The sequence below is a fragment of the Gopherus flavomarginatus genome, chromosome 4 (genome assembly GCF_025201925.1).
Source record: "Gopherus flavomarginatus isolate rGopFla2 chromosome 4, rGopFla2.mat.asm, whole genome shotgun sequence".
NCBI lineage: Eukaryota > Metazoa > Chordata > Testudines > Testudinidae > Gopherus > Gopherus flavomarginatus.
In genome coordinates this window covers 84,559,480-84,586,966 of record NC_066620.1, presented here as the reverse complement: position 1 = coordinate 84,586,966, position 27,487 = coordinate 84,559,480, and the positions used below count along the sequence as shown (strand labels likewise).

Below are 27,487 nucleotides of genomic sequence, written 5' to 3'. Positions count from 1 at the left end.
GCACTGGGGCGGGGCCTGTGCCAGAGCCGAGAGTCAAGTACCCCTCGGCACTTTGGAAAGTCAGCGACCATGGCTCTACTTGTTCTAAAATTTTGAAGGATCTGATGACTAGAAACAATCAGCTCAATTCAAACTACTGATAACATTACCTTTAATAATTCATAGTGCAATGCAACATATTTTTATAAACTTTCTTATGCATCCTGATTGAAGGTAATTTTATTTAACCAAATGCTGTTTTTATGCATTTCAAATTGAATTTGAACTTCCATCCAAAACTGAGCTTTGACACAAATCCAGTAAAAAAAAAAAAAAAAAAAGTGCAAAAATTAAGAAACTGAATAGTTGTAGATAATCTTTATAATTGTTTAAATAAATGTGAAAGACAGTATATACTCTTGGCCAGCGGAAAAAAAAAACACCCCACCATCAAATTTAGCGTAAAGGCTATATTATATACACACATCCATTTTAATGGATACCAACCAATGACAATCAACTGCTCTTTAGAAAAATTTAAAAGTTCAAATGCAAAACAAGATTAATAGAGATTTAAATCAAAAAAGTTTCCTGCTTGCTGATTTACATCGTGATTAAAATCAGTAATTTACATTAATCCACCCTGGGGACAGTAATACCATAAAAGAGAAACTCCTGCTTTAAAATAATTTTAATTTTATTTAAATCTGATCAAATAAGATTTGTGACCACAGAGAAACATATAGCCTAACGGTGATGACATTCTGCTTTATAAGTTTTAACCTATAAAATGTGTCTACACAACTTTTCTTTACTTTCTTATCATTACATGTGCAACCCCACTAATGGTAGAGACAATGGGAGTTTCTAGCATAGATAAGTGTTTTTTCTACTACATCATCACACCCTACTCAGAGCAAAGACAAACTGAAATGCTGGTCACTGCACATGCTGTTAGCATAAGTCTTGATATTACCCTTCAAAAGTAGCTTCCCTCAGAAATTATTTTTTGCTTCGTAAAACCAGTTTCAAGAGGTAAACATTTTAACCAGTTCAGACATTCACCACTGAACAACAATTCAAATCCTGGTTTAAAGAAACAACAGCATGTGTCATTGCCTGGAAACCATCAATCCAAGCAATAGCACAAACCCAGTGGGCATGAGACCGCATAAGAGGCACCTTACACCTTTGTTCCTCACAATTTCAGCACTCACATCTGGCCCACGTGCCACAGCCAAGCATGTAGAAGAGTGAGGCTTTTCTAGTTCTGTTTACTGACAGATCAACATTAACAAAAGTGAGTGTCTCCTGAAGGAAAATAATAAATAACCATAGAATGGCTTTGTGCTGAGGCCAGCTCAGAATTTTTACCATTTTAAGAACACTGAACACTTTACAAAGCACATGGTCATGTGGTTGTGGTGGGGAAATCAGATGTAGAACCCCTTGCTCCTCTCTCAATCAATGGAAAATGGGAGTGCTTCAATGACAGCATCTTCAGACCTGGTCTATATTAGATAAAACAACCACCACCACCTACAACAAAAAACAACTATCACTTCTACCACAGATTCAACAGAATCAGTTTGTAAGAATTTGTATGTATTATGATTCCCTAGTGTAGACACCACTTCAGAGTGCAGAAGCTCTCAAGTAATGAACTCTGGCCAACAGGTAAGTACTGACTAGTTAAGAGGGAGCAGCACCCATTTCTCCCTGGGAGGGTCACTTGCAATCAGGGATGTTAATGGGAAGAGAACAAAGGAATTCTGGAAGAAACATCTACTTCCCTCTGCCACACACACCCTCCACAAAATGTCAATCAGTTGTACCACCCGATGTCAGCAATCTAATAAGGGCACGTCCACACTACAGAGTAAAATCGATTTTATAAAACAGATTTTATAAAATCGATTTTACACGTCCACACTAGGGCACATTACTTCGGTGGTGTGCGTCCATGGTCCCAGGCTACCATCAATTTCCGGAGCGGTGCACTCTGGGTAGCTCAGTAAAAGAATGGGACCAATAACTTCGATTTCCGTCCACACTAACCCTAAATCGATATAGTAATATCCATTTTAGGGTTACTCCTCGTTGAGCAGGAGTACAGAAATCGATTTTAAGGCCCCTTAAAATCAATTTTAAGTGCCTTGTAGTGTGGACGGGTACAGCGTTATTGATTTAACGCTGTTTAAATCGATTTAACGCTGTAGTGTGGACCAGGCCTAAGGGACTTGGCTAGATCTATTCCAAATTTGTTTATCTCAGACTTTGAAAAACCATCATGAAAGGTTACCAAAACCAGGCACAAAGTCTACTAGGCTGCCCTTTACAATTATAGTGACTATAATGAAAAAGAAAAGATATATCCCTCAAAAAGATTCCCTCTTTCTATACCAATAGGGGATAGGATTCCACAAGGCTGACTTAATCTTTTACAGCAAGTAATCATTAACTAGATTACTAGAGTTCTGTCACAAGAGTCAATCATAATTGCTGTGGACAACACTGGGTAAGTGCTACCAGGTGAGGGACAAAAGTGAGAAAACAAGTAAAGGAAATGGAGCCAAACAGACATCATTCAAGAAGAGAATGAAACAAGGAGAAAGACTAGTTAGCAGGAACTGAAAGCTAAAAAATTCTTCTGAAATAAAACTTAACTAAAAACAGTTTTTGTCCTCTTCCACCCATTTGAAAGAATAGAAGGGGGAATCCCCCACTAGACAAAGAACAAGGAGACCAAGTACTTGGCAGCCTTACAAAACAGTAAATGCTCATTCTTTAGCCATCTTACAAGCAGGGCCGTCCAGAGGATTCAGGGGGCCTGGGGCAAACCAGGGGAGCAGACATAAAAAAAGGCACCACCCGCTGCGGGGCTTATACTCACCAGGTGGCGCTCTGAGTCTTCGGCGGCAGGGCCTTGACTCGCTCCGTATCTTTGGCAACACTGAAGGACTTGCCGCCAAAGTGCCACCGAAGACCCAGACCAGCGCCGGGTGAGTAAAAATTAAAAAGGCACCTCTAGCCAGGGAAGGGATTCTCGGCCAGGGCTCACGAGGCTCCTGGAGGGGCTAAGGGCAGATTGCCCCTCCCCCTCCTCTGGGTGGCCTGCTTACAAGTCTTGCATTTGGAAGAAAAACCAACACAATGATCTGGACCCAAGAATGATTTCAAGATAGCAGATATGCACCTCCATCCTCTCAGACGTATTCCTGCAGGATGAGAATTCTTATACACGTCACCACAAGCCCAATTAGCAGCAGCCTTCTCAGCAAACTGGAGGATAGTCAGGCTTTTCAATATACCATACTTCCTAGAGAAGGACTAGTTAGAATACTTCAGATCAAAGGTGTCATACACACACCCCATGGGTGGATCTGGCCCATACAATATATTTGTGAACAATATGGGAGATTCAGAATTTGCATAATCTAAGTTTTCATTTTAAGAAGTGTTTCTAAAACAAGTCTTCCAAATGTCAGAGCATAAACCAATGAAATGTCAACCCAAGTCTGCAGAAACCTTGAAACAATGGCTCAAAGGTGTGAACTCCTCATTCCACTGTTGTGTTCCTTCTAAAACCTAATGATATTTCAAAGCGTAAACTAACTATTTCACTACTTATTTTAAGCAGTGAATGAGGAAGAGTTGGGAGTTGCTGCAAGGAAGGAAATGCAAAAAGGACAAGACAGGGAAGCAAAAAAGAAGGGGCAAGGAGGATGGAGAAAGGAAGAGAAACAATGGCCAGAAATAGAAGTGTTCCTAAATGTGAGCACATTATCCCCATTCAGTAATAATAATGAATGCAATGATAAAAGTATTGAACAAAATAAATAATTAAATCAGGTTAGTTACTGCATACCATGCTTGATGTCTGGGCAAACCTCCCATTGAAATGAATAGGAGATATGCTATGGATTGAGGAGAATATGTAGTCCCAAATTTTTACTGCAACTCAAGGACTATAATTAAAAAAATAGAAATTAGCCCTCTACAGAGAATGGCCACACACAGTCTTTCAATGCCTTTAAGAAGTATGTGTCACCGATGTGTCATCCCCACACTGTGAATGCCAGTCTCTTAATGGCAGATGAAACTTCAGAAACACTACCTGTTGGTCAGCAAATTGAGATACTGAAGTAGTAAATTTTAATTGATGAGTCTTTTAGTATAGCACAATTAAGAACATACTGATCCCAAAACAAACACTAGTACCATTCATAAGTCTTCACTGACTTAAGATATCGAACAAACAAGACAAAAAATGTTGAAACAGGAATCTGACTGAAAGGAGATTGGGGGGGGGGGGGTGGAACAGAAGACTTACAGCATGATCTAAAGCTTGCCAAATGCAGGCTTTGATGATTGAGGGAACAAGTTCCAAAAGCATGTTTTTTTAACTGTGAATGCCCTACTACTGACCCCATGAAACCAAGTGCCAAGCACTAAACAACTGAAGCAGCCCACTGTGCCTTAATTATAATTGCAAAACATAGGAAAGAAGGCAATCTTTTAAATAAGTGAATTACAAAACATCTCAGATTTGGGAGCATATCAGTAGTACCTAGAAATGCTCCTAGAAGTAAACAGGAAACCAGTACAGAGCATATAGCTGAAGTACTGTGTGCTCATGCCTATCCAGCACACTGAGAAGGCAGGCCATGGAGTTCTGCACCAGCTAATGTCTACAGAGATTTCTCAAAGGCCACACCATACAGAGCACATGACAATAATCCAGTCTGGAAGTGACAAAAGCATGGATAACTCTGGTCAGATCCAGATCAAAGAAAGACGCAACTTCTTGATCAGCCACAGATGGAAAAGTACTATGAGCTACTGCTGGTAACTCCACATTAAGATACAACCAGGGATTCAAATGTACCCTAAGTTTGCAAATTATACTAGAAAGGGGCAGCTCTAACCCTCAATTGAAGCTGATGACAGTTTCCCTCTAAATGAATCCTGTAACCCACCAGCAATACTTCCATCTTGTACAGAATTTGTCACAGCTGGTTGGTTCCTAACAAAGGCAAAGTCCAAAGTTCTATTAACAGAAGCAACATCCACTTCCTAGTGAAACTTTAGTCTTATCTCACAATATCTCACTAGCTGCTTTAAAATTTTGAAAATTTAAATTAAATAAATCTAAAAAAAAGCAGAATCCCTTGTTATACAATACCTTTTCTTTAAAAAGGTGTGTTACCAGCTTATTTCCAATATTTACTTAAATTTTTCAAATTTTGTTTTTTCAAGTCCATGAGGTAAGATTAGACTGCTAAACATAGATAAAATAAAGGGACATCAATTCCTTCATCTGTAGGTCTTTTCTTTTGTAGTTCTGTTTACCGACAGATCAACAGTTCAAATCTGGCCAAGGTGAGCAGCACTTAAGAGCAGGTGCTATCTGATCATCATTCAATGGCCTAGATGAATGGGGTATCCACAGATCAGCTCCAAGTGGAAAGCTCACCATAATTAGCACCTTTGTTAGCAGTCTCCAGATAGGTTGCCTACCTCTGATCTATGGCACACTTGCCAAAGGTGGCACGCGAGCTGATTTTCAGTGGCACTGTAGCAGGGTGGTCACCCGCTCCTGCCTGGGAAGGGTTAAAGCCAGCCCTACAGAGGGCTGGGGCTGTGGAAGGAAAGAGTTGGGTTGACTGAAGGAAGCAGCTGTAGCTGGCCCTATAAAGAGGCTGGGAGCCAGGAGCTCAGCACTCTCCCTCTGCCTATAGAGGGAGAAGGGCCTGGCTGCAGGGAGCTAGACAAGGTACCCTAGAGTGGAGCAGGGCTGGGGAAAGGCAGAGGAGCTGGGGAGCTCCTGCCTGGAAAACTCCAGGCTGTGGCCTAGCATTAGGCCAAGAGGTACTGGGGGTTGCAGGGAGCAACCCAGGGGTAGGCAAAGGCAGAAGGTCCAAACCCCTTTGCTGATGATGAGTGGCTGATACTGCAGTCTACTCCAGTGAACAGGGGCTAGATGAAGACTAGGCAGAAGCCAATACTGAGACAAAGTGAGGATAGTGGGGTGGGGGATCTCCTGGGAGGGGGAGACCCAGTTAAAGGGGCACCGGGGTCCTGGGAGGGACACGGGGGCCAATAGCTGGAAGGCAGATCACCAGCCTGCAGAAGGCGCTCTGGGTTGGATTGAGCTAGTTTCCAGGATAATCAGCAGGAGGCGCCGCAGGGGTGAGTTGGGCCCATCTACAGGCACTCACCCTGCCTGGGTCCTGGCCAACGGTCCAGGGGGGCTCTGCATTTTAGTTTAATTTTAAATGAAACTTCTTAAACATTTTAAAAACCTTATTTACTTTACATACAACAATAGTTATGTATTATAGAAAGACCTTCTAAAAAAGTTAAAATGTATTACTGGCATGCAGAACCTTAAATTAGAGTGAATAAATGAAGACTCGGCACACCACTTCTGAAAGGTTGCCGACCCCTGAGATAGATAATATAACAATGACAGAAGGGGCATGGACAATGGTCCTCCAAAACATGCTCCCCCTAAACATGGCTGAAACACAGTGTCAGAAGAGCAGGGGAAGCTTGCACTGGTACCGCCTGAAAAGGCTCTATTTTATGGCTAAAAGGATTTCTTCAGTTTCTGTGCTGTAAGTCTCACAACAGAGGGGGGCAAACTACAGCCCGCAAGCCACATCCAGCCTGCAGGACTCTTCCTTCTGGCCCCTGAGCTCCTGCCAGGGAGCGGGATCAGGACAGGCTTGCGGAGGAGCCAGCCCAACCTCCTGGAAGCATGTGGGCAGCATGGTGATCAGGGCAGAGGCTAGCCCCTCCCCTTCTGCTCCCCTCCCTCCCTGCCTCCCTCACAGTCACAGTTCCCCCAGTGCGGCGATAGCACCACCAGACTTGGTGCTCCACGGTAGCACAGTCAGGGGAGGATGCAGGGGGGGCAGTCAAGGTGCCTGGGCCCTGCTGCCAGGGACAGTGGCAGAACAAGCCAGAGTCCCCCTCCACCCCCCACATGCTTGGCTTCTGTCCCCAGCAGCCAAGCCCAGATAGGGAGTGAGCCCTGCCCAACTGCCAGGGAGAGCAGCCAAACGAGCAGGGGAAATGCACAGGGAAAGGACTGAGCCCCACTGTCCCCCACCCCACAGGTAATGTGCAGCAGGGAAAGCAGGGATGGTTGGATAGGGGGTGGGGGAAGGTCTCGGGGAGGCAGTCAGGGGATAGGGAGCAGGGGAGATTGGATAGGAGCAGGAGTCCCAGGGGGTGGTCAGGGGGTGGGGAGCATGGGGGAGTGGATAGGGGACAGGCAACCTGGGGTGATGGTCGGGGGCAGAGAGCAGGGGTGTTTGGATAGGATGCTGCGGGGGGGGGGAGTGGGCTGGATAGGGGCAGGGGCTAGGACACATCTCACTGTTTAGGGAGGCATAGCCTCCCCCAGCCTTTCCTACCCGACCCTCCATATAATTTCTGTACCCGATGTGGCCCTAGGGCCAAAAAAAGTTTGTCCACCCCTGCCGTAAAGCACAAATTTAAATTAGAGGAGTGTGTGTGGCAAATTTACTGACTTTTCTAATTTAACAGCAGCAGCAAAGAACAGAAAGCTATTTCCAGAACTATTTTAAGTTAGGACTTCACTTACATTACTTAACTAGACTCTAAGCTTTGCAGACCAGAGGCTGTTTTTATTATGTTTGCACATGCCTAGCAAAACAGGCTTGGACCTCTAGACAGTACCACAATATAAATAACAAGTCTCAAAAAAATAAAGCTTTCCAGTTAAGTTCCCAGATTTGAAACAGAACAACCATTTACCTTAAAAGAATCACTGATGAGCTTTTTAAAGGGTATTAAAAAAACAAAATACTAAAGAGAAATCAGAATAGAGTACTTGGCCATGTTCCTTCCACTACAGAATCAAAAGAGAAGTTACACATTGTTTCGTGCAGTGTAGGGGGAAAAAAAATGTAGGTGCCTAAATTTAAGTGAAAAATATTTTTGGAGAAAAAATAGGTTACAAAAGGGACTATTTAAAGAAGACCCGATTCATCTTTTCCTTTGAAGCTAATCTCCAGACTCTAGAGCATACCTACATTGCAAAAATTTGTGTTTTTCTGCAACAGTGCAGAAAACTTTATTAGTGGGATCAAGGCCCAGTAATGCTTTGGTTGGTCATTTTCAAAGGGATACCATCAACTTAAAACACTGTCAATTATAAAGCAAGGTAACTGTATCTTCAAGTACTACCTCTACTCCCAAATCTCCTCTGCAAATTTTGTAGTTTTACCTCACTTTTTCCTATATTAAGTATTAACTGTATCTCTTCCTTGCTGATGTGTGAAGATTCAGAACAGGGGAGACTGAATGATTAGATAACACAACTGAGGAAACTGTTGATACACAGAGAGCTGTCAAATGCACAAAGAAAACTGACAAGAAAACTATGTATTTTCTCTTACCTTAAGCATAACTAGTCTTACGCGTTACAACAGTAGGTCAGTCAGAAAAATGTATTTTAATTTTGTGTCCTTTTAACACAAGAGCTTTGAATTCCCAAGTCATCCCATATTACGATATTTTTATTTTATAAGTATTAATAATATGAATAAAACTAAGCATATCCTATGCACGTAATTCTGAATCAATAACTGATGTAACTACTAGGTAAAATTACTCAGTTATGCTGAGGGAAAATAGAAGAACTTAAGTAGGCTAAATGGAATGGAAAGCTAACATGTTGTTCTACCTCCAGAAACAGTTACCATTTGTGCTTGTATAAACTGTTATAGCAGATTGCTATAATACTGGCTCACTTTGACAGAATTGCAATATTATGACCAAATGGTGATCTGCTGCTCAAAGATAAGTGCAGAAACAATTTGAGTGTGCATTTGCTAAAAATAGATATAAAATTAGATTTATATTTTTCAAGTACCAGGCTAGTCCACTAACAATGTTTCATTCCCATAAATTCATTACTATTATAGGAAACAGTAATTAACACCAAGCCCATCTAGGCGACTGAGGCCTGTTACCAGGCTCCAACATTCTTAAAAAAAAAAAAAAAAAAAAAAAAAAAAAAAAAAAAGAGTAATTTTCTAGGCTTTTTGATTACTAAGAAAGTCTATTGAATGCAACATAGCCTTCATCAATCTGCAGACATACGAAATGAAACAGCTCTAATGGCCAGATTATCCATTACAGTGGTAAAAGCCACAAGAGAAGACTTGTTGAGAGGGAATTTCTGAGAAGTCCTCTGGGAAATTCCACATCCTTCCTGCTGTACACGGACAACTTAGATCAGTTAGGATACTCACCCCCGCTCTCCTAAACCACCAGTTTTGTACAGAGTCCTCCACTGTGGAGTCTGCTCATCCCACTGGTATCAGAGAGCACACAGGAAATCTATCCAGTAACACACAGGAGACCTATCCACTTTCATTGCATTTTCTCCACTGAAGCCTATTTGAACAGATCAGTTTTTACTTAAGTTCCTTCTCATCACTATCCTTTTGCTTTGAATTTCAATAAATAGGAGTGATTAAAAACCAGCATGCTTTGGGAAAGTAATGCAAAAACTTCCTGACATTACTCAATCCTAACCTGAAACATTCCTCTGGTTCCATTCCGCTTTCTCTCAAAGAACAGCTACCAAATGATAGCTATGTAATGAGGACAAATGCCCACTAAAGTTTAAAGTGATTCCATGATGCTCACTCGCATGGAATGTAAACCAAGCATCCAAAAGTAACAGTCAATTAATGTACAGAGTGCCACCTTTCCTTATATAGAGGTACACTATCAAGTTACTAACACTGTTTCCCTATGTTGCCTATACCCAAGATTTAAAAATATTTTAAAATAAGTTATTTTTCCACTACTGATACTAGTCTATTTTTAAAATTTCTCTCAGCTTGAGCAAGATAAATGAAGTAAGTTTTAGTCTTGTTTATAATCAGTTTCACTTTCAAGCTCTCAATGCTGCAGTGTTTGAGGTGCAAATAATGCAGATAGATGTTTAACAAGAACCATTTTTTACTTAAATATTGAAACATTTCAGTTTATTGTGGGCATTGAAAGAGCTTGATTTTGTAAATTATAAGGTATGAGTCTTTGGTGGGGTGGTGGGAGAGACTTGGAGGGGAAAAAAGACACTCCTATGAGAAGATGTTTTATCTACTCTTACAAGACATACCTAAGATTACCGTAAAAAAAATAAACTAAACTAGAGGTTTGGGGAGATTGGGCCATCCTCCCCCCACACTGTGTGAATTTGAAAGTTTGGGGGCTTTGTATCATTTCACTGTAGTCAGCTTTCCCTATTAAGTGGGTCTTTCTGACAACAATAGAAAAGAATAATTTTTTTAAAAATAGGAAAAAACTATAGCTTTACAAGCACAAAAACTGGCAAAAGTACTCATGGCAGGTTTAATATTGGAGACTAACTCTTTTTAAATTAACCAGATTTCAAGTTGACGGCATACCTTTAAAAGGTAAGCAGCAATCAGACTTCCAGCCAATTCACTCTGGTAGCATTGTAGTACAGCAAAAAATACTCACTGTATCTTTACTGAAAAGATGCTTACTGACTCGCCATAAGATTAGCTTCTTCTGTTTCCACCAATAAAAATGACAGTACTTTTTTAAAAACAAAAGATGGATTTACTTTTATGAATAAGAGGGTTTCAAAACTGGCTGATACTCCACCCCCTATTCAGACCATAAATAAGGTTAAGCTATCCAACATTATGACTGACCATTTATTTCACTGGGCATAATATAACATGCCAGCTGAAATTTAATTAGCTCAAGATTCCCTTATCAACTGGCCACAGTTTCCTTTCTCACAATGCCAAGGCTATGTGTCAGCTATCTTTAACAGCAATGGAACAACTTCAACTGAAATGAATAAGAGACTGATACCCTTTACTAAAAACAGATCAAATGTTCTACTGAAGCACAAACTGTTTGTTGAGTTTCACCGTTGTGTTGAATGTTAGCTGAATGGATGTTTAAAATGAGACCATAAAGAAAACTCAGGATCTCGTAAAACTGACCGAGAACAGCTCTGAAAACTTTTCTTGCCAGTACATCATCTCCTCTTTCCACATCTACAGGATTTTTAAGAATGCAGAGAAGTCTACTGGAATTTTAGTGGAAAATTCTTGTCAGTATGAGAGTATGGAGAGTTTTAAGACCTACAGAAATTAAAGTTCTACATTACATAACTTCCAAGCACATTCAACTCCTGAATACTATCAACTTAAATTACTCATCGTTATACCAATTTAAAAAACTCATCTAGACAAAAATATCTGCAGCCTCCTGAACTGCAGAAGTACTGGAAGATCCCAGATCTTGGCTCTACAACAGGTTAACCCAGTAGTCACACGCAAGGCACGTCAATACAGACATCTCCATCCTCCATCCCATTGCTAAGGACCCCAAATTATTAACCTGACAACTGAAAATGACAAGTGGAGGGCTGTAGGGTAGAATCCCTCAGTAGCTGAGTTTAAATTGAAATCTTTGGTCCATGTATCGCCCATCTGAAACTCTACTCCAGCTTACCACCCACTCCCCGTAGAACATAGTAGAGGTCCCTAAGATGGTTCATTGCATTCATGTGACATTGTTTTCAAGATCCTGACTGACATTTACTGAAATGCAGGATAGCATCAGACTCTGGTCTTGGGAAAGAAATGGTGCAGACAGACATTCTATGGATCCTCAAAATTCTGAATAGCCTCTGTTGTACAGGTCAGAACTTTCGTAGGCCAGTTGCCATAAAAAGTAGCTTTTAGCTCGATCATGCCCTAATTGAGTTTGGACTATATTAACTGAACTATAAAAATTATACTCAGTCTTAAAGAGTTGTTGTTAGTGCCCACTAGAAATTTGAGATGTTAGGCTGCAGAGTTGTGTAATAAAAGGATTTTGTATTATTTATAGTCAAATTCCTATAAAAATACTAATTTTGAGTTAAAAGTGCTCAAGTATTTCTTCCCAGTGTGAATACTGAAAAGTAATGAAATCCTAAATTAAAACACTGTTAAGCAAATAATCACTACTGAGTTTGTCTGCAGTCACTGCACTTGAGTGTCCAATTCAGCAGCTTTCAACCTGAGATTATGATTCCAGTTCACCAGCAGTTTTTGCAGGGTCATGAGCCAATTAATTCTGATCTTCTACAGAAGATTTGCTCAGCAAAATGCAACCAGGCATCCTCAGAATCCAGAAGAGGTATCTTAAATGACTAAGCAAGTAGCACTGTAGTGCCTCCTTTAAAGAGCCATGAAAAACTATGCAAAAAGGAATGGGATTTGAAAAGGACCATTGAAAGTGAATATGGAGTCCCTGAAGAGCAGGGGGGGAGAAGAGAGACAGAGGCTGTTAAATTTATATGTAACCCACTGCTTTCTATATTACTTTTACCATCTAAAGGAAATCTATATTTTAATAATTTGGGATTCTGCATCACCAAAATCCATCCCTATAGGAATAAATATTCTCTACATCTCTCCCCCACTTCCAAACTGGACCTTATTTCATCCTCTAGTTTCTTCACATGCAAATGAAAAGTGGCTATAGTAGCCAAAGGAACAACATTAACAAGAGGCATGCAGAATTATTATGGATAATATTATAATAGAATATCCAGTATAGTCATAACAGTAGCAGAAGCTGGGGAATTCACATAACTTTCTTTGTCCATTCATTGAAAAGGTCTATTCATTTGCTCGTCTGTACAATGTATTACTTTATTAGCATTAATATACAGTCTAATCTGTAAGTCTCTTTCTGGTATTACCAAGCGCTTCCAATCATGGTTTGAGAAACTCCAAGAACCATTCTTCTGCTTATATATTAGTTATTTCCCAAACAGCACAAAAGGTAGAGGAGCCTTGATTAGAGTATTAAGGGACATGAGTTAGATCAGTGGTTCTCAACCAGGGGTACATGTACCCCTAGAGGTACGCAGAAGTTTTGCAGAGGGTACATCAGCTCATCTAGATATTTGCCTAGTTTTACAACAGGCTACATAAAAAGCACTAGCGAAGTTAGTGCAAACTAAAATTCCATACAATGACTTGTTTAGATTGCTCTATTTACTATACACTGAAATGTAAATACAATTTTTATATTCCAATCGATTTATTTTATAATTGTATGGTAAAAATGAGAAAGTAAGCAATTTTTCAGTAGTAGAATGCTGAGACGCTTTAGTATATTTGTATGTTTGGTTTTGTAAGCAAGTAGTTTTAAAGTGAGGTGAAACTTGGGGGTACATAAGACAAATCAGACTCCTGAAAGGTGTACAGTAGTCTGGAGAGTTTGAGAGCCACCGGGTTAGGTTACAAAACCTGCTTAAAGCCTTCTTTTCAGTCAGAGTTTTCTGAAATGTTATTCTTTGCAGATAAAATATGTGTGGCCTTCACCCTAAGGAGAGATTTTCCAAATAGTTTTAGGAAAGCCTATTTAGCTGGTTTTTGAATTATTAGTGAGAGAAGAGATAACTATTCACCTGAAATGCTGCTTCTCTAAAGGTACGTTGGCTTGGATTCCTACTCTTGGATATGGAATCCTGGCCTTCATAACATTAGGAACAACCTTAGCCCTCAAAAATTTCAGGCCCTTTGAGGCACTGGCAAAGAGAAATTACTTATCTGCACAGAAACGCGAGTTTGAGATGTGCTGTACACAGACACCATGCTCTCGAGTAGATTGGAATCTTTTGGCCAGCAGAGTCCATTAGGGTCAAGCATGCACCGAGAGTCTTTCTGCTTTGCACTGAAGGCATAAAGGGAGGTCTGACCCAGTCACCCCTCAGTTCCTTCTCCACCATAAAATCCAGATGCTACAGAACTCCATAACAGAAGGGATTGAGATGGGTCTTGGAATAATATTTATATGGAGAATAAATCTCTAAAAACTCCAGTTACAAAAGTTTAGGCTGGAAATCAGAAGGTTTCTAATTATCAGACAGGAGTGATGTTCTAGAACAGCCTTCCAATATGAGTAGTGGGCGAAAACCAACCGAACTAGTTTTAAGATGGAGTTTGATAAATTTAAAGACAGGATTACATGACTAGGTTGCCTGAAATAGCAGGAGGCTGGACTTTCTGATCCAGGAGGTCCCTTCCAGATCAGGAGTAATCAATTATTTTTTGTCAAGGTCCAAATTTCTTGGTCAAGGTATAGTCAAGGTCCAGACTCCAGAGAAAAATACAAAAAACAATGATGATGATAATAAATAAATAAAAAGATTTCACAGTCGGTTCAAAAGCTTCTGGCAGTCCAGACTTGGCCCACAGACCACCTACTGACTACCCCTGCTTCCAGTCCTGTGTTCCTATACAAGTAAGCAATTGTTTTTTCTTCAAGTGCTATATATAGTCCACTCTGTGACTCAGAAGCCGTGACCCATTCTAATAAGGTGAATATGTACTTCATCCAACGCTGCATATAACATAGGTGTAGTCTGGCATGCAACATAACAGAAATGCAATAAACTATCTGGTTCAGTACACTGTGACAAGTCCCAGCTGTTGTTTGAGGAACTGTCTGAAGTTGAGTGATGAGCATGGACATGGTTTCCAATTTCTCGAGGCAGGCAACCTCTGGCTGTCTTAGGGTATGTCTACACTGCAACTAAACACTTGTGGCTGACCCATGCCAGCTGATTCAGGCTAAGGACCTGTTTAACTGTGGTGCAGACTTTCAGTCTAGGACCCTCCCACCGAACATTCATGCTAAGCATCCAGAATAGGTGCCCAACTGCCATTCTTCTTTGATATGAAGTAGTATTCAGAACAGAAATCTTTTCTTCTGTGTTGTGGAGGAACCTCTTTAGCTCAGAGAGGAGGGAGCTCAACCAAGAAGTGACTAGTTTCATGTGAGAGGGGTGCCTGAATAAGGACTGGGATGCCGGGTTGTGGGTAGGTGTAGTACAGAACTGAACTGTATAATCAGATGTAATGATGTCTCAGACCATGTCTATTATAATTAAGGCTAAGATTTTTTTCATGATTATTTTTAGTAAACGTCACTGACAGGTCACAGGCAAACAAAAATTCATGGAGTTCGGTACAAGCTGTGAGGCAGGAGTGCATGGCCCCAGCGGCAGCCTTCGCCGTGTGGCTATGTGGGGAGCGTAGCCTCAGCTTCAGCTCCAGCCCCAGCCCCAGTTTCGGCTGCTGACAGCTGAAGAAGTCACAGGTCCAGTAAAGTCACAGAATCCATGACTAAATCATAAGTTATAAGTTATCTTAGTTATAACATTCCATAATCCCCAAAATAGGAAGACATTTCCAAAGAATTTTAGAGAAGGAGGAAAAGGAGTCAGAGTCAGTCTGTAGCGCTCACTCAACAAATCAGGAGGATTGTTTACTGAAAAATTTTGACAGTGAGGGGATAGTAGTTGCTGTTGGTCTTTTTTCCTGCCCTCCTCAATCTGTGCCACTTCCTAAGAAACTCTGAGGTTACTGTTTCTGGTAACAGAAGGAACCTGGGGGTTTGTTCTCAGCCTGGAGTAAGTCTGGGACTTAGCATGCTTCCTTTTTGCTGCAGATGTGTATGCACCAAAAGGTAGTGCAGAAATTCCTAAAGAGCGTGCAGGACATCATGTGTCTTTCTACTGACTAGACTGGGGCCCTCAGGCAGAAGATCCTCTACCGTGGATTGGACCTCTCTAAGGATTATTGATGTCTGGAGCCAGGATGAGCACTGCATCACCACCAATACTGCCATGGAGCATGAAGCAATATCTGCAGCAGCCAGAGATGCTCATAAAGACACTCACTATTAACTGATCTTCTCTGTGATCTTGTGGCAATTTCTCAATAAAGTCTGCAAATTCAATGTAGTTGAGAAAAAAAAAACACACTACAAGTGCTTGATATTACAGATTCTCAACTGCAAACTTGGAGATAAATAATTTTTATGAGCAAATGGAACCAAACATTTTGGATCCCTTTCAGTCAGGGCTATTTTAGAGCGATGTTGTCTGCTCCGTTTGTTTGCAGCTGCTACTGCAAGGAAGTCTTACTTCAAGAGAAGAATACAGATATACAGCTCCCCCAGAAGACACAAAATACCTTTTGTCAGCTTTCTTGGCTGTTGGGGCTATAGTAGCTGGCATCTGCCAGACAGTTTTTTTAAGGTTCTAAAGGGGCCTCATTTATTCGGAGAGTAACCCATTCTGGCACAGACTGATGTCCTCCTCATGACATTGTTCCTCCTCAGAGGGTTCTTCAGGATGTTCCTTCTCAAGAGGGGTTTCTTAAGGCTGAGCAGTTTTCTGCCTCCAAATAAACACTCTCTCTCTCTGGGATGGTATATGTGAAGTGTGTTTCCAATAAGAACCCCAGGGCTCCAGTATGGCCACGAAAGGGCATTCTAAAGGAATGAGAGAGGGCTTCAGTGGGATGGATACCAAGGCACATGGAGGAAATAGACTCTTTCAATGTCTAGAATAGGACGACACTCTGGAATCACTCTGAGTCAAAATCTGGAGAGGGGCCTTTAGGAGAACAGGTGGGCAACTTGCCTTCACTGTAGGATTCTGAAGCAAGATATTTCCATCACCAAAAGGAGAAGCTGTAGAAGAAGCAGTGGTTGGTCATAACCCTCACAGTCCTTCAGAACCATGAACCTCATTGGTACTTATGCTGAGGGGGACTAACGTAAAACAGGTCGTTTTAAAGGAGGCATGCCCATTTGTGTTTCAAAGTGAAAGGGCCAAGAATCTTGTCAGACCTAGAGGAATTCTGGCCTAACTCAAACCAGGAGCAAAGACCTAGTCACTATGCCATCTTTAAGAGAGGAAAAACAAGTTTGCATCTAAAAGAAGCATATAACTTGTTTCTCCACCAATAATTCAAACATGAACTAGACACCAGAAGGGGGCTGCACATCACAACTTTTGTGGGAAGGAGCAGGGTTCTTTTTGAAGGAACAGCCAGAGAACAGCAGAAAGTAGGTCGTACTTTGAATGCTGAACAAAGCATGGACTGAGAAAAAGAGGAGGACAAGGAGAGGCTGAGAAAGGAAACAGTGGGACTGAGACGTAGTGTTTCTGTTCATTCTAAAATGAAACAAGAAAATTAAGAAAAAAATCTTTAACATTACATTAAGGTTACAAAAGTTAAAAACAATGAAGTAAGGCTATGCAAAAGTATGTTATTATAACTAACACACATTGCCTCTATTGTATGTTAAAGTACACATTATTAATTTAACTACAAACAAAAATAACCACATTGTACATCTGTGTAATGTGTCAGTATTCAGGTTACACAGTAAAATGCAGTTTAATAGCTAAACCATTGTTCACAAAAACGAGGGCAAGCAAATGGCCATTCTTTTTCTAAAGAACTGGGCAGTGAGTACACATGCAACAGAGAGGGTCATCTGAGGACCCTATATTTAAAAATAAAAAGGCTCTTTACCTATATAATCACCTTTCGTAAAAGTGAGGATCGGGGTGAATAAAGGATGAGTGAAGGAGGGAATAAAACATTCACTTCAATGCTGAATTAGCATGGTTTTTTTGCTTAACATATAAACCAGCCTCATCACCCACTGTAATTCAGCCACTGAAGGTGGAAGTAGACACTATTAGAACCTGTAAGTTCAGGCCCCATCTATGCCATGGGGACTACACTGGCACAGCTATGGTGCTGCAGCTATGCTATTATAACCCTGTAGAGCAGACACAGTCTATAGTAATGGAAGGGGGTTTTCATTCTTTGTTAGAACACCACCTTCCCAAGCAATGGTAGCTAGGCTGACAAAAGCATTCTCCCATCAACCTAGCTACACCTACAGCAGGAGTTTAGGTTGGCATAGCTACATCACTCAGGGAAGTGGATTTTTCTCACCCTTGAGCACCAGCACTATGTCAACCGAAATTTTACGTGTAAACCAAGATTTAACCATCTGTGAAAGGATGAAATAATTGTGGTGGTTGTGTCCAACCCCTTGCCCTACCAAAAGGCAGATGAGAGTAAAGATCCACCTAGTCCAGCCACATCACATACTGGAATATGAAATGTGCTTTCAATGAACCACCACACAAGGAAAAAGATTTCTCCATAGCTTTGGCTATGTACAATTTTACCAGAAAGGACTACTAGCAGTCTGACAGCAGGAGATTAAATTATGATTGAGTAGACAATATAAAAGCTGAGTATAGTAGGGATAGATTTGGGGGGCATATGTATTGTAGAGTTAGGACATAGATGCTGGAGCTCTTATAAGATCAGATTTACTAACTTTCTAGAAATAATTTTGACTTCTTAGAAACTGACTTTCCAACAGTAACATGATTATGTAATCCTACTAATGTAAGCAAATTCTGCAGACTAGGAACAGAAAAGACCTTTTATGCAAAGCCTGCTCTGTGTAATGGTTGGGAAAGACCAGAATCAGAGCCAGAAATTATACTGCCAAAAAAAAAAAGAAAATCCCCAACATGCCAGGAATATCTATACCCGGAAAAACAGTGACGATTGTACTATGACACAATCAGATTCTCAAATGGTGTCATTTAGAGGGAAAAGGTATGAGAAGGCATCCAAAACAGCAATTTGTCCAGAATGCAATTTGGCTACAGACTCAGAATTAAATCCAGTGGTGTATGCTGTATCACTGGATTTAATTCCCCATAATACTTGACAATTTAACAAGACAATGTTAATTTTAGAAATCAGTACGTTGTTATACTTAAGGGTTGATAACCAATAATCCAGAATCTCCAATCCACAAAGTTCACTTTCCACTATTTTTGTGGTGAAAAGTGAATTTATATGGTGCAAAGCACCCAGGAGACTGTCTCTGGAGAATCCCCCCCCGTGTAAGGGGACTCTTCACCATCAGCTCAGAAGCCTCCTCTGCCAACTCTACCGCACCATGTGTTGGAGCTTTACCCTAGCGTAAAAAGAAGAAGACACTTGCGCAAGTAAGGGGCATGTCAGAGTGGGGCTCTAATACACCCAATTCTCCCCTGGACTAAGGACCCTGAGAGACCTTACATCAACAGTGTAAATTAAAACTTGCTCACCTTGCAGCTTTAACTTAAGCCAGGACAAAATAGCTGAGAGACCACCTTTTTGTTCCATGTTTATATAGGGCAGGGGTAGGCAACCGGTGGCAGGCGTGCCGAAGGCGGCACACGAGCTGATTTTCAGTGGCACTCACACTGCCCAGGTCCTGGCCACCATTCGGGGGGCTCTGCATTTTAATTTAATTTTAAATGAAGCTTCTTAAACATTTTTAAATACCTTAATTACTTTACATACAACAATAGTTTAGTTCTATATTATAGACTTATAGAAAGAGACCTTCTAAAAACGTTAAAATGTATTACCGGCACGCAAAACCTTAAATCAGAGCGAATAAATGAAGACTCGGCACACCACTTCTGAAAGGCTGCCGACCCCTGGTACAGGGCCTAGCATAATGTGGTCCTGCTCTCGGAATAGGGCCCTTAGGTGCAGCAGAAATACAAATATTAAATAATAATAGTCAAGCAGAAAGCTACAATTGACTCCCTCTCAGTCTCCCCTTCCCTCTGCTTCTAAGCAGAACCCAAGTGCAGTGGAGAATCAAGCACAATTTGTTTTAAATGTGCTACCCACTTTTTAGTCACTGCTTTAGGGATACATCCTTTCTGATTTTAAAAAGGGCATGTTTTGAAAAGAATGGTCACATTTGTATCTTATCTTTGCAAACGAATATACAGTGAAGTTCTGACTACCTGAAGGTCATCTGAGACACCTGAAACTTTCACACAGTGATGTTAAATGTGATAAGGAACGCAAATACAGCAGATTTTTAAGTCACTGTGGTTTGAGGAAGTTGAATTTAAATTGATCTACTTAAACCAGCGCAAGCCCCTAATGTAAATAAACTCTTGTTTAAGACATTTTAGTTTGCACTGCTAACTATCAAATTAAGGCAAACAAGTGCATCTGTTAGGGATTTGCACTGGTTTAAAGTAGATTTTAAAATCCATTTAAACTGATTGAATTAAACTAAGCCTACTAACTAGTGTAAGAAATACTTTTGTAGTGATGTTCACAAAGCCACAACCACACAAGACACATTAAAGTGCTGCCAGGGCAGCACTTTAGCATTGCCAGTGTAGACTAGCCCTTACTAAATAGCCTTCTAATGGTAATGACCCCTACTCCAACCACTATATAAGCCTTGATTAAATCTGAACTGATGATCATATAAATGATCATGTCTCAACTGCTGACTGAGGAAAAACTTTCAGTACTGAAATCGATTACTTAAATTTTTGGATGTTTTTCAATAGTATTAGCCATTAAAATGGCATTTTGTCCTTTCTCAGAAATCCACTCACTTCTGTAAAGGCATCCAGCTATCAGCTAAAGCAGAGAGTTTTTGCTTTTGCACCTCTACAAAAAGGAAGTAGAAGATTGAAAAAGGAGTAAAATATTACTGTTGTCAGCCAAGGAAACATTTATGAAACAATATAATTCCTACCCTTTTATTACAGCAGGCTATGGCCTGGAGTCATTTACGATTCATTCCTTCTCATAACAGAACAAGTTTGTTTACAGGGCTTGGGGACCAGTGCTGGTAAAAGGTCAAACATTCAAAAATGCTGTGCTGACTTCTGAGCTAATACTCATCCTCTCCACACCTTCAACAACAACAACAACAAAAATCTATTTTCTAGACACAAGTACAAAAGGCCAGACAAGAGATTTTACTGTTCCATCTCTACTATTTTCCTCCCCAGAACTGTACTACTCAATCAGGTGATCCTGATTAGTTTCACTATGCTACTCTTGCCAAACAGAGAAAGCACTCTGAAGGAGTGGCACAAGTGCAATTCTGTACAGCTGGTGGAGGCTGAGGTACGAAGAAATAAATATAATTTTTCATAGCACTCCTAGTCCCTGTTAGCTGTGGGAGTAAGTGAATAAGCTTGGTTCAGAAGTATACACTAGACCGGGATAGGCAACTTGTGGCACATGAGCTGATTTTCAGTGGCACTCACACTGCCCAGGTCCTGGCCACCAGTCCAGGAGGCTCTGCATTTTAATTTAATTTTAAAATGAAGCTGCTTAAACATTTTAAAAACCTTATTTACTTGACATACAACAACAGTTTAGTTATATATTATAGACTTATAGAAAGAGACTTTCTAAAAATGTTAACATGTATTACTGGCACGCGAAACCTTAAATTAGAGTGAATAAATGAAGACTCGGCACAGCTCTTCTGAAAGGCTGCCAACCCCTGCACTAGACCAAATACCTTGGCAATTTTAACCTTCCTTTTAAGACTTTTCTCTCTTCTCTCCTTTTGTCTATCCTCTAACCCACTCAAGAGAACGATTCTTGAAAACTCACTGACTTCCACTTTGTCCCTGCTGAAGTTGCTGAGAAAGTAAGCTTACCCCCAGCAGCACAAACATTCGCCTCTACTACAAGGAAAGCAAGGGAAAAAGAGAGGAGAGAAAAGCAACATCTCTCTAAACCTTTTCATCTCTTGGAGGGATCTTGTCCATAACACATCCCCAGAGATTTCAAAAGGTACAGATTGCATCCAAGTAGGACTAACCACATTCCATCGGTCTTATTCTTACTCCATTTAGAACTAACTGCAGGAAGGAATTCTCTCCTGCCCATGTACATCATTTCACAATTAGCCTGGTGGTTTCTGAGGTGGAGGTGTAACCACCTCTGAAGCATCAGGTATTGGCCACTGCCAGAAGCTGGTAGGATACCAGACTAAATGAACTAATAATTTGATGCTGTGTGGCAACTCCAATAGTCCTTCCTCTAAGCCCTAGTCTTTCTGTTTACACCATACTATCCATCTATCGTAAACTGCAGGATTGGGGTCTGAATTACAAAAAGGCAGAGGCCATGGAAAACGCAGGATTACCATTCAGACAGTACTACTCCAATTTTAAATCTAACAATGCGACAGATTTTAGGAGGCTGTTTTGTAATATTTTAACTTTGAGGATTTTTTGAGTGGAATACTTACTTGAAGGATGAATTGGCTAACAAATACCATGCTATGGAGTTACACAAGAAACCCACACAATCATAGTACGTCAGCCAGCAGTTTCCACCATAATAACCTTTCAAATTAAGTGTCAGTACACCAAGGTACACAAACAAAATTCCACACACTCTCCATCAGCAGGGAAATCTATATAATTTACTGTATCCCAAAGAGGGCCAGGGCTACCGGCCTTTCAGTTTCTCCCTCTTCCCCATAGCTTCCTACTAGCTGATGCTCTGCAGCAAGAAGAGTCTGTCACAGTGCAGACACACATTGCTTCTTAGCAGTTCACACTAACATTCTTATGTTGCAACAGAAGTAGCAAGTTGTCAGAGATTTAGCTGAAAATGATGTTTTATCTTTTTTGCAAATGTTTAAAATGTTTGATTTTTTTCTTTATTACTAGGACCTTTATTTAACTGAGAGATGTCCTATACAGTCTCCTGTAAAGGCTGTTTTTTTTTTCCTTTAAGAACCCAAAAAAAAAAAAAACAACCAAAAAACAGTTGCAAGTCAGGATGACTATGACATGAAACTTTGAATTCCATATTAAGAGGGCTAGTGTCTCAAAAAAAAAAAACACCACAAAAAAACCCCACACACCCAAAACACTAAGGAAAATATGAATGTACTAATTTTTGGCAAGACTGGCAAAGAAAACATCTCACAAAACAATCACACCTTTCCTCTCCTCACCACTTACATTTTACAGTAGGTTATAAAAACCACACTGCCTGATGACTCCACTATAGGTCAACAAGTTACAAACTTATTAAAAAAAAATATACCTGGATACTTACTCAATAATTTCCATTTTGTTGTATTCATAAGTGTGCCAAATATTGCAATCTGACATATTGCAGTCTGACATATTACAGTCTGTAAGCCACAGTTCCATATCCAGCAGTTTTATGCAAACACCTATTTACAACACTTTCTGTATTACTACACCAAAGCAACTCATGGTAATTTAACAGACTACATACATGCTACAGCCTTCACTGCCAAGAGCATCTTCATAAGCAAACACCCCTAAGTAATTCTAGAAGTATTCATGACAAGAATTACTATTTCAGAATTTATAAACTGAAGCAATCATGAGAAACTGATCAAACACTGTTGCAGCACGAGCTCTCCTAAGTGGTCAAATTACTTAATATCTAACGGGGAACACTACAGACAGTGACCCTCACATTCCAAATTTTCAGGGGTCACCAGTTCAAACAGAATTTAAAGGAGGATCATTTTCACCCATGTGTAGAGCGTGAGAGTTTCCACAGCAGATACTGTTTATCTTCAGAGCTGTCTTTTACTTATGAAGAAAAAGAAAAAACTCAAGTCGGTCAAATTAAACTGCATCATTTTCAAAACTATTTTCCCACCTGTACAATATGAGTTTTCTGCCACATTCAGAACAAAAAACTGCTGTGCACATAAGAGGATAGAGAAGAGGAAAATTAGAACTAACAAGTCCTGTAGCAACCTTGACATTACAGACCTGCCTCATCTTTCTCACGAGGAAAGGCACTTCTATTTGAAGCTGTGTTTCTTGTACTTACACAAACAAGGATTGTGCTGTACGAGTTCAGACATTTAATACAGTATTACAGTTTTGCATACGGGATATAGCATTTATTAAAGCATGCCCACTGACTGTCCTAGAAATGAAAGTCAAACACAGAACAGGCACAGCACTGACAGCAGCAATCACTGTTATATGCAGGGTAGTTTTAGCCATGTGGGTCCCAGGATATTAGAGACAAGGTGGGTGAGGTGGTATTTTTTATTTATTTATTTTGAGCCACACAGAGCTCTTCTTCAGGTCTGATTTTTCCCAGAGCTCTGTGTGGCTCAAAAGCTTGTGTCTGTAACCAACAGTAGCTGGTCCAATAAAAGATATTGCCTCACTCACCAGCAATACACATTACCCCACCCTGACATTTAGGGACAACCCTCTAGGAATGAGAAGCTGTTCAGTTTCCAGGACTATCCAATCCTTGGCCCCTGCCAAGCCTATGATTACACTTACAATGAGAATTTTAGAGAGTTCTAAACAGGGTTAGACAACACAGCAGTTAAAATGCTGTCCATATAATCCTACTGTTGCTATTTCCAGCAGAGTTTCTTTGGTGCTGCACAGTGACAAAATTGACTAAGATGCTCAATATTGATATCAGTGGAGCTTGCCTGTCAGTGGCTTTTTTGACAAGAAGAAACAGACTCAACTATTTTATTTTTCAATTCTCACTTGAGCTGCCCCTTCAGGGTGAGACAGAAGGGCGGGGAGAGGTGATGATCTAACCCATTAACCATGGTGCAGCTTGGCCTTAGAGGAGATGCTAGAAAGGTGGATAGAATCATAGAATATTAGGGTTGGAAAAGACCTCAGAAGGTCATCTAGTCCAATCCCCTGCTCAAAGCAGGTCCAACTCCAAGTAAATCACCCAAGCCAGAGATTTGTCAAGCTGTGCCTTAAAAACCTCTAAGCACAGAGATTCCACCACCTTCCTAGTTAACCCGTTCCAGTGCTTCACCACTCTTCTAGTGAAACAGTGTTTCCTAATATCCAACCTAGACCTCCCCCACTGCAACTTGAGACCATTGCTTCTTGTTCCGTCAGTTGCCTCCACTGAAAACAGCCTAGCTCCATCCTCTTTGGAACTCCACTTCAGGTAACTGAAGGCTGCTATCAAATCCCCCAATCACACTTCTCTTCTGCAGACTAAATAACCCCAGTTCCCTCAGCCTCTCCTCATAAATTATGTACCCCAGCCCCCTAATAATTTTCGTTGCCCTCAGCTGGACTCTCTTCAATCTGTCCACATCCCTTCTGCAGTGAGGGGACCAAAACTGGACACAATACTCCAGGTGTGGTCTCACCAGTGCCAAACAGAGAGAAATAAATCACTTCCCTCAATTGGCTGGCAATGCTCCTACTAAAACAGGTAACATGCCATTGGCCTTCTTGGAAACAAGGGCACACTGTTGACTTATATACAGCTTCTCACCCACTGTAATCCCCAGGTCCTTTTCTCCAAAACTGCCGCTTAGCCAGTCGGTCCCCAGCCTGTAGCAGTGCATGGGCTTCTTCCTTTAGTGCAGGACTCTCTGCACTTATCCTTGTAGAATCTCATCAGATTTCTTTTCGCCCAATCCTCCAATTTGTCTAGATCACTCCGGCCCCTAGCCCTACCCTCCAGCATATCTACCTCTCCCCCTAGCTTAGTGCCAACTGCGAACTTGCTGAGGGTGCAATCCAGCCCATCATCCAGCTCATTAATCAAGATGTTGAACAAAACCATGGAAATGGGGGAGAAGCCCCAGGTGCTGGGGAGCCTGGGGTGGAGGCCGAGCAGCAGACGGGTGAGGGGAAGGGAGGGTCACTCACTTTCGTCCTGCCGTTGATTTTGTAGTTGCCCAGCTTGCCATTGCAGTGGCGGATGAGATCGTCCATGCTGTTCATGAGGAGCCCGATGGTCTGACAGCCGGGCTCCTTGCCCTCCACCCAGGTGATCTTGTCCCCGCGGATGTCCTTGGAGGAGTCGCTCTTCTGGCTGACCAGCTGCCCGTCGGTGAAGCGGCCAGTGTGGTGCAGGGCCCGCACCTCCCGGGCGATGCGCCCGCCCACCTCCTTGCCCAGGAACTCGTCCACCACGCAGATGCCGTGCTTGTTCATGCAGGGCACGATGTATTCCAGCGCCAGCCGCTGCGGCACCAGCGACTTGGTCTGCCCGTTCGGCCGCAGCGCGCCCCCGCCGGCCCCGGCCTGGCCCCCGCCCGGGTACAGGTCGGATTTGTCCCGGTACACGAGCCCCGCCTCCCCGCCCGGAGCCGCCGCCGCCGCAGCCTCCTCTTCGGCGGGGGCCGCCGCCTCGGACAGCGCAGCAGCGCCCATGGGAACTTGGTTGTTGGTCAGAGGCGCCGCAGCTGCAGCCTCCTCCTCCGCGCCGGGGCCCGCGCCCGGCGGCACCTTCTTAGCCACGGCTCCCTCCTCCCGGCCGCCGCCTGCTCCCGCGGCGGCCCCGGCGTGGTGCTCGGCAGCGCCCCCTGCCGCCGCCGCGCCGCCCCCGCTGCGGCAGATGAGCTTGTGCTTCTTCCAGTCCTGGCGCTGGTGCTCCTTGCTGCAGTAGAAGGAGCTGCGGCAGCGGCCGCACCGCAGCAGGTTCTCCATCTTCCCGCACAGCTCGCAGTACTGCCGGTCCCGCTCGCTGCCGCCGCCGCCGCCGCCCTGGCCGGCCCCGCTACCCCCGCCGCTGTCATTGGCCATGGCGCCGCCGCCCCTGGTGCTCCGCGGGGGCAGCAGCGCTCAGGCGGGCCGCGCTGGGAGGGAGCCTGGGAGGGCGGGCAGCTCTCACTGCATCATGGCCGTCCCAGCTCCGCGGCGGCCTCCGCTCCCCTGCCTGCCTCCCGCGACGGAGCCCGGGCCTCCTCCTGGGTGGGGAGCGGGCACCCGCAGGAGCCGAGGGCGCTCTGGTCTCCCCAGGGGCTCAGGCTCGCCACCGCCTCATCGCTGCTCCGGCGAGGGAGGAAGCTGGGAGTGCCGAGGCCGCCGTCTCCCCCCTCTACGCCGGGAACTAGGGTCGCCTCCTCTTCCCGGTGCGGGTCGGCGTCTCCTCCCTTCGCCTCGCCGCTGCCTGAGTCGGGGGGGTTGCGGGGGCGAGGAGGAGGCGCCACTATCTCTGCCCGCTTTGCACGTACGCCACTTCCAGCCAGCCTGCGCGGCCGGGGCGGAGCCGCAGAAGAGGGGGAGTGCGGGCCAGCTCAGCACTGCTGCAGCGTTGGGGGTGGGGCTGTAACACCGCTCTTGAGGGAGGTTTTAGTTCGTCAGCCACCTTAAAGGCCGTGATTTGTTTGTATTAGAGCAGATGGGGTGGATTTTGCCCTCGGTCACTTTAAGCAGCCCTGCCAGGACGTGAGTAGACACTCCTTTGCTCTCTCTGCGGAGCCCAGTTGGAGCAGAGGCCAAACCAAAATCTTGGAACCAAGCACCCACATTTTACAAAAATCTGTTCTGACCTGCTTGGCCTCTCTTCTCTGTGATTTGCACTGTGGTCTGCTAAATGAACTACAGTTATTTATCTAATAGCAGCCATGTGCTCAGTGCTGTACAAACATAAGAAGTGGTGTGTCTGGTATGTAGTAGGACATGATTTACAGTCCCAAATTCTGCCACTGATCTACTGAGTGGCCTTGGGCAAGTCACTTAAAGGGAAACAGCTTGAATTCACACTTCTGTCTGAAAATTATTTACTTACTATAGTTAAAAGACCTAAAGTTGCTATAATGGAAAGGTTTGCAAAACTGTACATTCGACAACACTTTCTGCATAGTCAATTACACTATGGTTTCTCATGTACACAGGTTCTGCTCGTGTTTATTTTTTTAGGATGGAGGGGGTTGTTTCGCAGAGTAACAGTGGAGAGGAAAACACTCCCCCACCCCCAAAGAAAGACAATTTGGTTGTTAAATGACAACAGCTAGC

General features: G+C 42.6%; 1 protein-coding gene across 3 annotated transcripts in view; it reads right to left on the bottom strand.

The window, feature by feature from the left end:
- The window catches only part of EGLN1 (egl-9 family hypoxia inducible factor 1), a 44,622-nt gene extending 17,875 nt beyond the window's left edge, over positions 1 to 26,747 (bottom strand). For all 3 annotated transcript variants that reach the window (XR_007773832.1, XM_050949135.1, XM_050949136.1), the window contains exon 1: positions 25,394 to 26,747. Coding sequence is in view for 2 of the 3 variants with exons in the window: in XM_050949135.1 (XP_050805092.1) it covers positions 25,394 to 26,272 (879 nt within the window). In the remaining variant the exon portion in view is untranslated. The remainder of the gene's footprint in view (positions 1 to 25,393) is intronic.
- Positions 26,748 to 27,487: the final 740 nt, after the last annotated feature.